Source organism: Struthio camelus, chromosome 2 (genome assembly GCF_040807025.1).
Source record: "Struthio camelus isolate bStrCam1 chromosome 2, bStrCam1.hap1, whole genome shotgun sequence".
Classification (NCBI taxonomy): domain Eukaryota; kingdom Metazoa; phylum Chordata; class Aves; order Struthioniformes; family Struthionidae; genus Struthio; species Struthio camelus.
In genome coordinates, this window is record NC_090943.1 from 118066002 (window position 1) to 118079488 (window position 13487).

Consider the following 13487-nt stretch of genomic DNA (forward strand, 5'->3'; position numbering starts at 1 on the left):
TGGTCTTTCTCACATGGTAGAGTACTTCAAGTCACATAGACTCTCTGATTCTGAAGTTTCTTGTTGTTTCAAGACAGGTGATTTGTGGAGTAAATCACTAGTCAACATGAAGAAAGGTAACTCATAGGATAAGCATGGATTTATCTTGCAACTGTAGCATAATTTAGCCTGTTGATTCAAAAGTGTTGCACATCAGTCATTGGTAGATGTGCTTTATACCTTGCATGTTGATTAGACAACCAACTCCTTTGTCAGAAGTATTGAAAGGACAGAGGAGTGAGCAAGGATATTAGAAGCTGTCAAGAGAGCAATCAGTTATCTTTTCATTCAGCTATATTTTCCAATTTAGTAAGGCCAACTGTGGAGTCTTAACTACATGAACAGATCATTTCTAACACTGCACACCACCTTCAAGCGCTTATTTAGCATTGTTGGAAACCTAATCAATTTGATAGTAATGAGGAGACAGAGGCTTTTGTCTCTTCTGAAGTGCAGACGTTGCAGTTACTTGGGTGGGTAGTACTTCTTTTGGAAGCGTTCTCCCACGGAGTCTCTCTAATCATCAGCAGGTTAAAGTATGGTCAAAAATGGTCATTCTTATTGTGGTTTGGGAGAGCCACCTAATAGCCTTCTGGTGTTTGTCTAGTTTTTTTTTCCCCCCTCAAATAAATAATTACTATTTGTTCTTCACTCTTCAAAGTAAGACTAATGGATTTCAACATCTTTGAGGTTCGTAAGTATGCTTAGCAAATGAGCACTGAACAAGGAATGCTGAGTTGTGGAGAGAGCCGCGTTTTCTGTAGAGGTCACATTACTGTGAGCCCGTTTTTATTCTGCAGCAGACCCTTTCAGGAACTGAAACAAGTTTGCAGCTTACATCTTGAAAGGGCCTGCAACCGCGTCCCTGGGGCATTTCATAGGAACTGGGCATCTATGTTACAGAATTCAAGGCAATCTTTTGTGTTCAGTTAATTGCCTTCACTGAAAATGAAAAATCTGAGTATGGCTCAATGGGCAGCTTTCCACCAGGAGGCAGGTTGTGGCTTTTGCTGTCCCTTGCAGATAGGCACACGATCTTGAGGCGTGTTTGCAGCAAGGCTAGAAATGGATTGGCAAATGTCACTCCGTAGCTTTTATTGAGTATCCTTTGTCCAACATACAGAATTCCACAAAACAACAACAAAGTGAGTTTCTGTTCTAAATATGTTGTAGGCTTCGTTACTGATAATTTAACATAGCATGCCATTAAGGCCAAATTATTTTCTTCAGGTTGCAGAATATTGGAGAAAGGCTTTGAAATCTAAGATAAGATATCCTGAGATAGTTTTTTTCCCCAAAAAATATCAGTATACAGTTTTACTCTTCTGTTTTTCTTGTGGAAAGACACAGAGCAAGAGAAGCTGGTAGACAAGCTGGTCTTTTTCTAATGTAAAGTTTATATTTTAAAAAACTGCATTGGTAACCAAATAGGGTTTGTCTGTGGGTTAAGAAACCCAGCTGGAATCATGGAAACTGCGCTAAAAGTGGTAAAACTGGAATCTATGTGAAAAGTAATATTTTAGTTTGAATTAGGTCTGCTAGTGAGATCTAATGGTATCAGACCATCACATGGGTCAAATGCCTCAGTGGGATGCTTTTCAGAGTCATACAGTGGCAGATCTCTATGCGTAATTGATGTCAAATGTCAATTCCTTAAGGCTGCACGGGTTTCCAAGGTATTCAACAGATATGGGACTCACTAGCTACAAGTGGTTCTCAATTACCAAACAGAAGGCTATGGTAAAAAAAAGGCATTCAAATAGACAGATTTGTCGTCTGGGCTGTTACCACTCCAGTAAACCTCCCATTTACACCTAGAATTACAAGTATGTGCAACTCTGTTTCTCATGTCTTGGTCATTCTGGTTAAGGGTTTTCTGTGCCGCGGAAAGGCATGACTCCTGAAAAAAAGTCAAATTCTCCTCTTACTCTAGTTTGACGCCAGTAGTATCCCATTTGAAAGCAATCGTTGACACTAACAGGTAGAAGAAGCCTTGAATGCATTTAGATCTGCTACAAAGGTGGGTTTGAGGAAAGAAAGCTCTTCTCAACAAGTTTTCGAGAAAGTATTTCAAAAGAATTAGCTCCTTGCACATGCAACTGCGCGCCATATGTGAACATGTGTACATTTCAGGCATTTGCCAGGCAGTATGATTTCAGGCAATGAGACTTTACTTTTTTAAAACATGTTCATTATGTTTAAACGTTACTCACTGCTTAGGAAACTGAAAAATTAAAATCCACTGAAAAAAGTAACTTTGTCTATTCTGTAATACGTCACATTGATATTGTATCAGAATTTTATTTAGGAAATAATCTACCTTTAAGGAGTAATATCATCACTGTTGGAACATGTGTCGTTTCTTGGTGTGTTTTTTAACAATGGGGTGACCTTTTGGCACTAATTGTACATTGTGTCTCTGATCTTAAGGCAATTATTCTGTATTTCAGGCTGTGCTGTAACCTTTTTATCCAGATTGACTATGTGTGTCTTTGCGTTCATCTTAAAATGTAACCGGATTTTTCACTATATGCCTAAAACATGATTTGTTGGGAAAACTAAAGGAAAATGATGAATTAATGTCATGTTTGTCACAGGGTGACCTATTCATAGCTTCTGTTGTCAGAATTTTATAAATTTATCTTAAAATAATTAATAAATAATTCGGTGCCTTAAGGTCACTATTTCATTTTCCAACAGTATTTACTTAGCTAAATGAAAAAAAAAAGTATATCCTTGACAGGCCAGGGGTAACAGTAAAGAGCGAAGATTGGTTTATGACTACGTGAAGGCTTGTGAAGGAAAGAAAAGTTCTTCCTTCTTTTAAAAAAAAAAAATATTATAGTTGTATTCTAATAGGGTTACAGCCAAATCTTTTATAAGAATAAGTTGTCTGAACTGCAATTTCTCTGTCAAAATGAATCATAACAGACTCATTTAAAGAAGACTTTTTAAATAATCTTTCTGGTGTAAGTGCCTCACTTTCTGCCTACTGGTCATTTCACATAGTACTGCAGAGAAGTGAGAAAGTGAAAATAGTGGGCATAGGCATAACAGCATTAAAGAAACTCGCAAACCAGCTAACACCAATACAAGCAAACTACAGAAAAAAATCTAAGGATTCATAGGGCTTAGTCATGGAGATGAGTGATGCAGAGAGAGGTAAATGGTATGCAGTCCTGATTACTTTCAATCTTGTATTTATGCTAACGATGCTTGGGAAGTAATAAAGTTTTGCTGCATGGATAATTCTATTATTTTAATAGCTTCTAACATTCCCCCCCCCCTCATTTTAGAGTCTTTGTAAAAGGTAAAGCAATATTCAGCAATACTTAGGCTCTCTCACCCTGCTAACCTTACTATTACTTGCATAAATGCAGATATAAGTAGGCTAGCTTTTAGAAGTCAGGTCACTGCAGCTGATGTATTAAAAACATGTAGCTCATTAAAAAAAAAAACAGTTTACAAGAATCTGTAAAACTTTGCCATGTAAAGGGGGAAGTACTCAACAAAGCACATTGCTTCCTTTTCCAGGATTCTGAAGGAGTGGAGATCATGTTAGGTGTTTGTGCGAGTGGTCTCTTAATATATCGAGACAGACTGAGAATAAATAGATTTGCCTGGCCAAAGGTTCTGAAAATTTCATACAAGAGGAACAACTTCTACATCAAAATCCGACCAGGGGAGGTAAGGGCTTCCCAACCCTCCTTAGTGAATGAAGCCTTTCCAAAAACCCCATGTTGTCACTTATTTGTTGATATGTCATATCTTATAAGCCCTTAACATACCTCTCTATTTACATTTCTTAATTTGTGCTGATTTTCTTAGGAAAGATTGGCTAAATATTTAAAACACAAGTAAAACCTTCTTTGGTGTTTTTCTGTTTGCATCTATGAACTAATGTAAAGAATAAATATGGCCATCTGCATTGTAGAAAAGCTCGTTCATTTTATCAGTACTTTGGGAATTTAAGTAACATATTGCTGCAGTTGTAGAACTATGCTTATTCATGGAGTGTTCATCATCCACTGTCATGTTGTGTATTGAATTAGTGTCTATTCATCTTACCCACTAAGGGATGTAGATAGGCCATACCAAATTTTATAAGCACAGCAGACTAGTAAATTTGGAGTTTGAGTAGAAATCTGAAGACTGATAAAAATGGAGTCAAGCGTCCATTCATCAGCATTATTGGTAGCTACGTGCATTAGCCCTTCCAGACCCGTAGGAGCTCATGTGCTGACATTGGAGAAGGTGATGTGAAAGCTCGTACAATGAGTGCCCTCTCGTGGCTTAGCCAGATGCATAGCAAATCCACTATTGATAACGTGTGTGTCTGTCGGTACCTCATGTTTTGAGCGTGCACTAACACAGAGGTAAGATGATAGATCTTAGCAAAAATCCCAGGAAGAGTTCAAGATCATCACAGAGGAAGGAGTGTCTCCCATTTCAACTGCTGGTACAGTAATCAGTCTGTGATAAATGAAAAACCCATGTTCATTTTAGAGGGTGGAGCTGCATAGCAAGAAAGAAAGCGCTTAGTTGATTTTTAGGAATGGTATTTCTCCCTTAAAGCAGTATGGCAGCTGAGAGCCCCGAGCCTAATGTCTCCAGTACTGGCTCTGTAAGTGACCTGGGAAATCTACTGCGACCCCTACAGTATAACTGGGCACTTGAGCATTTTTACAGAAGCCTACACCAAAATCCGCAAACCTGATATCTTCTGCCTCTCAGCAAGCACAGTCTTAGTAACCAACTTCCCAGTCTTGAGTTTGATTTAAAGAAACAGAATGGCCACTGACGTTCCCACTGCTGGCACTCATGCTTTTTAACACTGAAGTCCTAATGAGCTCTACTGGTCTTATATGTAACTTCTTGTAACGCAGTCATAGTTACATATGCAAAATAATCAATGCAGTCTCTTTCCAAATCACATTTGATGATAATGTGATTCACCATCCCTTACATCGTCTTTATCATTCTGCTATTTCCTGCCTTGTCTTCTTCTGTCCGTTCCCGTAGAGATTCAGGCTTTCTTACAGCTACCCTTCTGCCTACCTTTGCCTGATCCCAGCAGCCCTATATGACCTACTCAGCTATCTGCCTGTAACTATCACCATGTTACAACTGTTGTAGCTGCCACAGCTTTTGCATCTGGAATATAAATCTGCAGCACAACCTAGAAAGGTGACTTGGTATCCCCAGCCAGCTCTTTCAGTTGCCTGCTCTTCTCCTCATGCTCCCCAGGAGATGAACTAGCTAAAAACATGGTGATTTACTACCTCTAGCTCTTTTACTGCAAATCTCCTTAGTCTAAGGCTGTGTGAGACCAAATCAGTCCTGGGGGACTATTCCTCCCCTCCAGGCTATTGTCAGGCTTCCCACTGTTCTTGAAACTGGTGAAGTTGTTGCACGTTGTTAAAACAGCAGGGCAAAAACACTTAATTTTTTTTTTCTCTGATATCTCCCAAGTCTTATCTGATCTTTTCCTTACTATAGTGCGTAAAACATATTGTCACCAGGAAAACCTCTTGCTCATTATCTGAATTTCTCCCAGAAACCAGTCCCCAAAGTTTATCTTTGACTACCGCTCACAGCTTAATTCCTAGAGAGGTGTCTACAGAATAGTGGTTATATGTGTGGTTATATACACAGGCATATATGTTTGCACTCGCAATGAGATGATATAGACAGAGGAAATGAAGATGAACCTGTATACCTGTGCACACTGTCTAAATACAGATGCACAGCATCAAATACATACTTTGATTTTCTTCTTTCCTACCTAGTTTGAGCAGTTTGAAAGCACTATTGGGTTTAAGTTGCCAAATCATCGTGCTGCAAAGCGCTTATGGAAAGTATGTGTTGAACACCATACATTTTTCAGGTATGTGGATTTCTTTTCCTAAAGGTGTACCATAAAACATGACCAAAAATAACAATTCTGTCAGTAGAGACAAATGCCTTCAAATCATATTGTCTTTCTGCTCAAGAGTTGTCCCTGAGCAGACAAAGGAAGGTTACTGCTCCTTAAAAATTTGGCAAGTTTCACACAAATTATTTATGTTCTTTCAAATAGATGTTGAATGCATAAAATCACCATAAGAGTCTAATAGTTAGCTTCATGTTTTTGCTTTATCTGTACATGATATTATCAGGCACTATAATGAAAGAGCTGAAGAAGTATGTAACACTTCTGCACATACAACTCATCTAGAAAGAACAACTTAGATGGAAAATTACTAGGAGATGTGGGTAAAAGTTAAAAAAAAAAAAAGAGAGATTTTGACTTAATTAAATATGAAAATACAGAGTGTAGACAGTGATGTGTTTCTTGGAATACCCAGTCCATAGTTTTCATTATTGTATGGTGGAGGAATTTTGCAGCTATGCATATTCAGCTTTGTTTTTGGCGTCTAAGAAGGCCTGAGAAAAGTTTAGGATAGTGGAATAAACGTAGTACCTCATTTGTGTTGAGACAATCAGCAATGAAATATTTAGCCATGGGAACCCAAAGGGTGAGCTTTCAATGGCTTGAAAGGGCAGCCAGCGCTTACAAATCCCTCTGTAGATGTTTGGGACAACTGAGGAATTTCTTTCCTTTCTTAAAACTATTGGTTCAAGCTGTCTGTAGGTTCAGGCTTATCTGACTTCACTGGTTGCATTTGAAATGCTACGAGGGCTAAAAAGTAACTGAGCGTGCATTTGTTTGGTGTTTTTCGATGGTTAATGGAAAGTCACCTTCTAAAGCGTGAACTCCATAGTAGGAGAATGGATTCTTCAGCAAACTCTCATAATCTAAATACAGACAGTGAGAAGGCTCTACCCTGAAAAATGTTTGCATCTCTGTGAATGACTATGGTTTGCATTTGTTAGAAATCTGTTCTGACTCTGTCTTCAGTATAGCAGCACTGTCATAAATTTCAAGTATAAGAGATATATCCCTATTTCAGCCCATATCAGAGTCCTTGATACAAGGAGCATTTCAGTTTTAGTCTTGGTGATTAGAAATGAATAAATCTGATTTTCAATCAGGAAGAGATTGATTGTGCGATTAGCATTATTCTTGCCTGTTAAGAACTCATCTTTTCTCATCCATTATCTAAGTGATTTTGTAATGTGGGGCATTCTTTGCTTTCTTTTTAGCCTTGGACTCATGGGACATAGGTTACAATGGATAATGATACACAGCAGTGTTCTTTTTTCCTCTACAGAAATGATGGACTTATTTTTGGAATAAGTGGAATAATACATGCACTACTTGGTGTGTTTTAGGCTCCTGCTACCAGAAGCACCTCCAAAGAAATTCCTCACGCTGGGCTCCAAATTTCGCTACAGCGGTCGAACACAGGCCCAGACTAGACGAGCCAGTGCGCTAATAGACCGCCCTGCACCTTATTTTGAGCGTTCTTCTAGTAAACGTTATACTATGTCTCGGAGCTTAGATGGCGGTAAGATCCTCTTAATTGCCTTCCTTGGACTTTTTCAGAACTTATAGTCCACTGCGTTCATTGATTTAGATTAGATATAAACCTCTTGTAATCTCATATCCCTTGAGCCTCTGCTGAGTGGAGACTGTAAGTATATGCACGTTCACTACTTAACGTGAAGAGAAGTTGTATCAATACAGCTGGCCCTTCTGCTTTTAATAACCCATGCAATCTGCAACGAAAGGCTTATGTGGGAAGAGAAGCAATATTTCGTCGTCTACATAGCTGGACTTTTAAAATTAGATTCATGAGGCAAGTTGTGCAATGTGAACAGTACAGTACAGTACCCTGAGCAGTACAGAAGTGTCTCTCAGATAAAGTAAGGAAGGCATCAGATGGCCCTACGAAGCTTACTGACTTTAAAAGGACTTTTTTTTGCTTTCTAATGAAGCCTTTTTTGAAATTACTGCCAGCAGTCCTTCCTCAGGAGTCACCTCCAGCCTGGGAAGCCGACGAGCCTGTCGCGTCCTTGAGCTGGAGGAGCTGTCACTGACAGCTCTCTTCCAACCTCCCTGCTGACTGCCGTTGCACTTGGAGTACGCAGCAGTCCCAAGGGAGATGAGCCAGAAAACAAGTCTTTGCTTCGTGGCATCTGTTGACTACTTCTGATTTGGGGTGTAGGGCACTGGGGCCAAACCTTGGGGCTGGACCTCTCATGACCGTCCCAGCCTGGGTCTGTCGTCCCTCTCCTTCCACCTCCCCTCCAGGTTTCTCCAGGAGGAAGAAAATACCCTTTGCTTCCTCTGCTCTGTTTTATCAGATAAGCAAATGCCCTGCCTTTTGAATATGAGAGAAGGCAGTGGTGCTTCCCGGGCCGCATGGTGCTTGCAGGTGTGCTGGTCAGGGCAAAGGGACAGAGAGTGAGAGTGCTCGATGGTGGGTGGCCGGCAGAGGGAAGGAGGTGGCCTCCAGGTTGGCCCAAGCGGGAGCCCAGGGTAATTACATGCGCGCTGCTAGAAGTATTTAACAGATAAATCCTGATGCTAAATTTACTGCCACAGTAGTTACAAAGCTTATGCCAGGAGGACGTCCTTGGGAGTCCGCTCTTCATGGGCTCCGTTCTTCGGTCTTACACTTGCAAAGCACTTCTGCGCTTTAGAGAAGTAGTCTGCCGGCACAGTCCTGCCCTATGGCCTGAGTCAGGTTTCAACGCTTTCTGCAACATTTATATGAGTAACTGTTTGGGTTTTCTTTAATTTGTGTGTTTTTTGTATGCAGGTTTAAATTTAAGTATACAATATGAATTCATAAATGAATAACTTCTCTTCATTGAGTAATAGCACTTTCTTCCAGTTACCTAGCCTCTAAAGTGTGATGAGTGCTTATAGGCTGTTTACATACATTGTTTTTAAAGATGTAAGCTGGAGATTAACATATGCAGGTTAATAGTGCACCCTTCTTCCTCCTCCGTCTTTCTCTGTAGTGCGTGGAAGTCAAGGTTCAGCTGCTCCTTTAGACTAAAGCAACATGTCATTCAGAATCTCAGCTACTTGATCAGTTGTTATTAATGTCAGCTCCCAAGTAAATATTGTTTGTGGTTTATTTTTGTAGAAAAAAATATTAATAGACTAAATTTAGAATCTCTGCAGTTCAAAGAAAGAAGTCTCCTACAGGATATCACAAATGAATCACAGTGAATGTAGCTGGCGGTGGGGAGGGGCAGAAGCTTTGATTTAAAAGTACTCGTGACAAGCTTTCCGTTCTCCCCCTAAAGGTCCTGCTTATCATTAATTATTTTGGAATCTTCTAATTCTGATGTGCCTCTCACGCGTTACCAAGCAACTGGTGACCTGATTGCTGTGCATGCGTCTCGAAGCACACATTATCCTTCTGCATTATTTTGTCTGTAGTATCTAAACAAGATGTCTCCCTCTACTCATTTTGCTTCTTCCTGCCTCCTGAGCTCATTACCGAGAGACAACATATCTGAAAGCTTTTCCCACTCGTTTGTTAGACACTGCAAGGTTTTTATAATGTTAATTTGCCATAAGCACAAATGGGGAAAAGAGATTTTTTTAGTCCATAGTTACGATTTGTTCACTGATGCTGTTATTGTAGTGCAAATATGGATGTAGCATTCTGCATCACATATGATTACACTGCCATCGTGGTCCTGAGATTTTTTACACATGAAAGTAACTTTGTGTATGTGTATAGTCCTATTGAATTAGGAATAAGTTGCACAGCAGGATCTAGGCATGTGTCATGATAACATTCTATTCTATTTGTAAATTTGCTATTTATTTTCAAATCATTAATATATGTTTGATGAATTACTGAATGTTAAATGTTAAAATATCTTGTTTTGGTCTACTGAATTGAATGCCATCTCTTTCTGGATTTTTTTGGGATAATGAACACACTTGATTGGCAGACTTTAATCCTAGCTAATAGAAAAATCCTGTTTCTTGACTCTCAGACATTATATATGTGTTACACAAATGTTGTCATTTCCTGTAATGCAGTGCATTACTTACCATGTGTTTAATCTGTATCGTTATATTCTCACAGATTTCAGAAAAAATCTCTTCCATCCCCACGGCTGATGTCATGGCTGTTTTTCCTTATGTTTCCTGCCTGATAACATGGCAATGTTTTAATTTTTTTTCTCCTGTTTTATTACAGGAGCACTTCTAATGGCTTGCTAGCTTTTAACAAATGTATAGTGCACACATTAGCAACGGTAATGTGTGTGTGCACATACATCGCGTATGTGTGCGTTTGCATACAAAAGCTAAAAGCTGTACTTCAAGTGGACAACCTCTATTTAAATGTGTGCACACGTTTCCGCTTTGCCCGAAACACGGCTTGGCTGCGTCCGCGGCCAAAGCGACGCGCGTTTTACTAACCGAGCTTTTTAATTTTGCGCGGCTTCGCAGCGAAGGCTCTTTCGGACTTTACCTCTTTAAATGTTTGCTTTTAGCCTCGGTGAATGAAAACCATGAAATGTACATGAAGGATTCTGTGTCTGCTGCAGAGGTTGGTACAGGCCAGTACGCCACAACAAAGGGCATCTCGCAGACCAACTTGATAACCACCGTGACGCCAGAGAAAAAGGCAGAAGAGGAGAAAGACGACGAAGAGGGCAAAAAGAAAAGGGCAGAGGAAATCACCCCAGTCTCGGCAATACGCCATGACACAAAGGTAGAGTTTTTTTTTTCTGGGGGGTGGGGGGGAGCGGATATTAAAGTGACCTGCCTGGAGAGCGCTCGGAGCAGCGCGGAGTTGTTAGAGAAGATGCCAAATTCAGTCAAAAGAAAGTAGAATGTGGAGGGTTGCGTCTACATGTATGCATGTGCCTTGAGTCAGTATTTCTGCAGTTTTTTTACACTTCATATGATGTCGTAGAAGTCAGTTCCTGCCTTGGACTGTTTGTTGAAAAGCAAATCCATTTAGCAGTCAGTGCAGGAGGGTTTTTCATAGCGTTCAAGAGCTCTTTGGGAAATGTCCAAAAGTAGCCTGGCAGTGCACATTTTGCTCTTTTGGTCTTCAGTTGTATTTTGGCTTTAGTATATGGGCTTAGTGTTTTTTGTTTTTTGACAGAGCAACAAAATACTTCTGTCTCCTTACATGTAGCTGTGTGCTTTAAACTATTGTATTTTTCTCATTTGCTCCTAATAGCAGTGCATTTCCCTGCATATGTTCAATGAGCACATTTTCTTATTAACTTTGGAGCAGTCATATACTTTTATATGCTTTTCTTCTGGCTTACAAAAGTATTTGCTTCCTTCCTCTGAAGCTTTGCATTGAAGAAAACTGTTTTTATTGCTGGTTCTCTATTCGGTTGTTCAATATGATTTGTCGGTCGCTGCATCCCGTCCCTGCCCCATCACACTCACACACAAACACACACAGCTGTGGATTGCATCTGCTGTGTTACTGAGAGGGGGTAGATCAAATAGAGGGACAGAGAAATTGATGGTGAAGAGGAATTAGATAGAATCTGAAAAGACTGGGTGCAAAATGTCCTCTGTTTCTTTTACATTGAGGAGACAAAAATTAGAATATGAAATGTTGAATGTAGAGTATCGTTCAAAAAGTGGAACGCTGTGGAATGCATTTGCTCAAGGGGTAGGATTTACCCTTTTAATTTAGGAGGAAAAAACTTGGTATGTACTTTTACACCCACAAAACTGAATATGAGTGCAGATCTTAGAGCCCAGACTTCAAGCTCGGTGATGTAAGGCTACAATGAATAAAAGAGTTACAGGTGCAAGTCCTCAAATAAAAGCTGCAGTTCAGGTACAAAACTTCAGAAACCAACTGAATTACTGAAAATTGCACTGAGGAAAGATTCTCTTTTGAAAGTAATGGGCTATAACTGCAGCATTAAAAAATATATTTCGAAACTTTAACTGGAGTCTCCTTGAAAGAAGAGCAGTTTGTGCATGGAAAAACATTGTCAAAAATCAAATATGTGGAAAATATCCATTTGAAAATAAGTCTGATCCAAGCGTTTGTTGATTTAGGGCAGTGGAGAGGTTTAGCTGCAGTTCAAGGATCACATGTTCCTTATATATGGCTAGCAATAGTCAAAGATATTTTTAGAAGAATATTGTGATGGTGCTTAAGCAGCACAAAAGGTGAGTGACACTGCAAAAAGGAGGTTTCTGTTTAAACCACCAGTTAGCAGAGCTTCAGTTCCATAAGCATGTAAAGATCTTAGTCCTGCTTCCGTTCGGCCTATTAGTGTGGTCTTGTCGTTCATTATAAAAAGAATAGGGTCTAGAGAAACACAGGGCAAATTTGAAATCAAGTTCCTCTTTAAGGATGTGGAAACTGTATACGTAGGTTTTCAGCTTTTCCACTCAGATGTTTTTCCTTTGATTTATCGCCAGAAGTATTTAAACAGCAGAAGTTGTTCTAAATATTAATACTGCAAATATGTCAAATAAGTGAATAGTCTATATTAGCAAAGAAGAAATGTACTTTAGGTTTTTTTGCCTTGACAATATAAAGAAAAGTTTTATGTGTTTACCTCGCATATAGTGCTGTAATGCTATCAGCATTAAATTTCAACTTAATGTATAAAGCCCACAGAAAAGACAGTCATCAGAAGTTTGACGTTAGGTTTGGTTTTATTGTTTAGCTGTGCAGTACAGATTGCCTGAGCTGATATATTTTTTCTAAAATGTTTTGCCTAGAGAAGAGATAGAAGCCAAATATTAAGGGGAGGGGAAGAAACTCTTCTGTGCAACCGTTTGGCTTAAATCCCACTCCTACTGTTAATATACCTGGTAAAGATTAGCCTTAGTAACTAGCATTTGTGCAGCCTGCGTCTGAAACTGAGGTAGCTCGTTGGCTCGGGCTCTGCACCAGCTTCTACAGACAAATGCTGCTTTGGCTCTGAAGCCCTTTTGCTCTTGGGAGCTCCCAGCATAAGTGCAGGCGAAATGCGTTTTATATTCTCAGCAGGAAGGGGAGTGCTGGAGCAGTTCAGGTAGTTACAGTTTGGTCATGGAGCCAGGGTGTCACTTTAGCTAAGCTAGTCTAAGTTGACTTTGGCCAAAATGTCTAAAATGCGTGAGTCTTGTGACAGATCTGTTGTACTGGGGTATTTTGGTAGCGACTGTTGTTGTTTTACTTCTAAAAATTAGCAGCAGCTGCCTGACAGAGAGCACGTTAGTTCTACAGTAAGTTAGTGGTGAGTACCCCCTCCTTCCGCCTCGTCTCCCTGCTCATCCCTTTTTTCCCCTGAAAAATCTTTAAGACCTGTTGAAGCCCTACTAACACTTTGTTGAAGCGAAAGTCCTATTTTTCGGTAGTTTATATTCTTTGCATTACAGTAAAACTTGTAGCGAAAAGATTGGGATTACATTTTTGCCTCCTCATTATGGATTCATTTCAGATTACATTTTTGCCTTTACATTATGTCTAAAAAGTCACTTTGGAAAGATAAAATCGGAGGAACTTGACAGCGTACAGCACCGGGGCTGAATCTGCCAGGCTGGTGCTCAG

The 13487-nt window shown here is 39.7% G+C and overlaps 1 protein-coding gene across 30 annotated transcripts in view; it reads left to right on the forward strand.

Annotated features, from left to right (window-relative positions):
- EPB41L3 (erythrocyte membrane protein band 4.1 like 3) overlaps positions 1 to 13487 on the forward strand; it is a 151468-nt gene that overhangs the window by 115953 nt on the left and 22028 nt on the right. For 23 of the 30 annotated variants that reach the window (XM_068932236.1, XM_068932250.1, XM_068932248.1 and 20 more), the window contains 4 exons: positions 3574 to 3726; positions 5829 to 5926; positions 7315 to 7490; positions 10453 to 10673. In XM_068932236.1, coding sequence (XP_068788337.1) covers positions 3574 to 3726; positions 5829 to 5926; positions 7315 to 7490; positions 10453 to 10673 — 648 coding nt within the window. The remainder of the gene's footprint in view (positions 1 to 3573; positions 3727 to 5828; positions 5927 to 7314; positions 7491 to 10452; positions 10674 to 13487) is intronic. The other 7 variants (XM_068932239.1, XM_068932258.1, XM_068932262.1 and 4 more) reach the window with 1 other exon arrangement.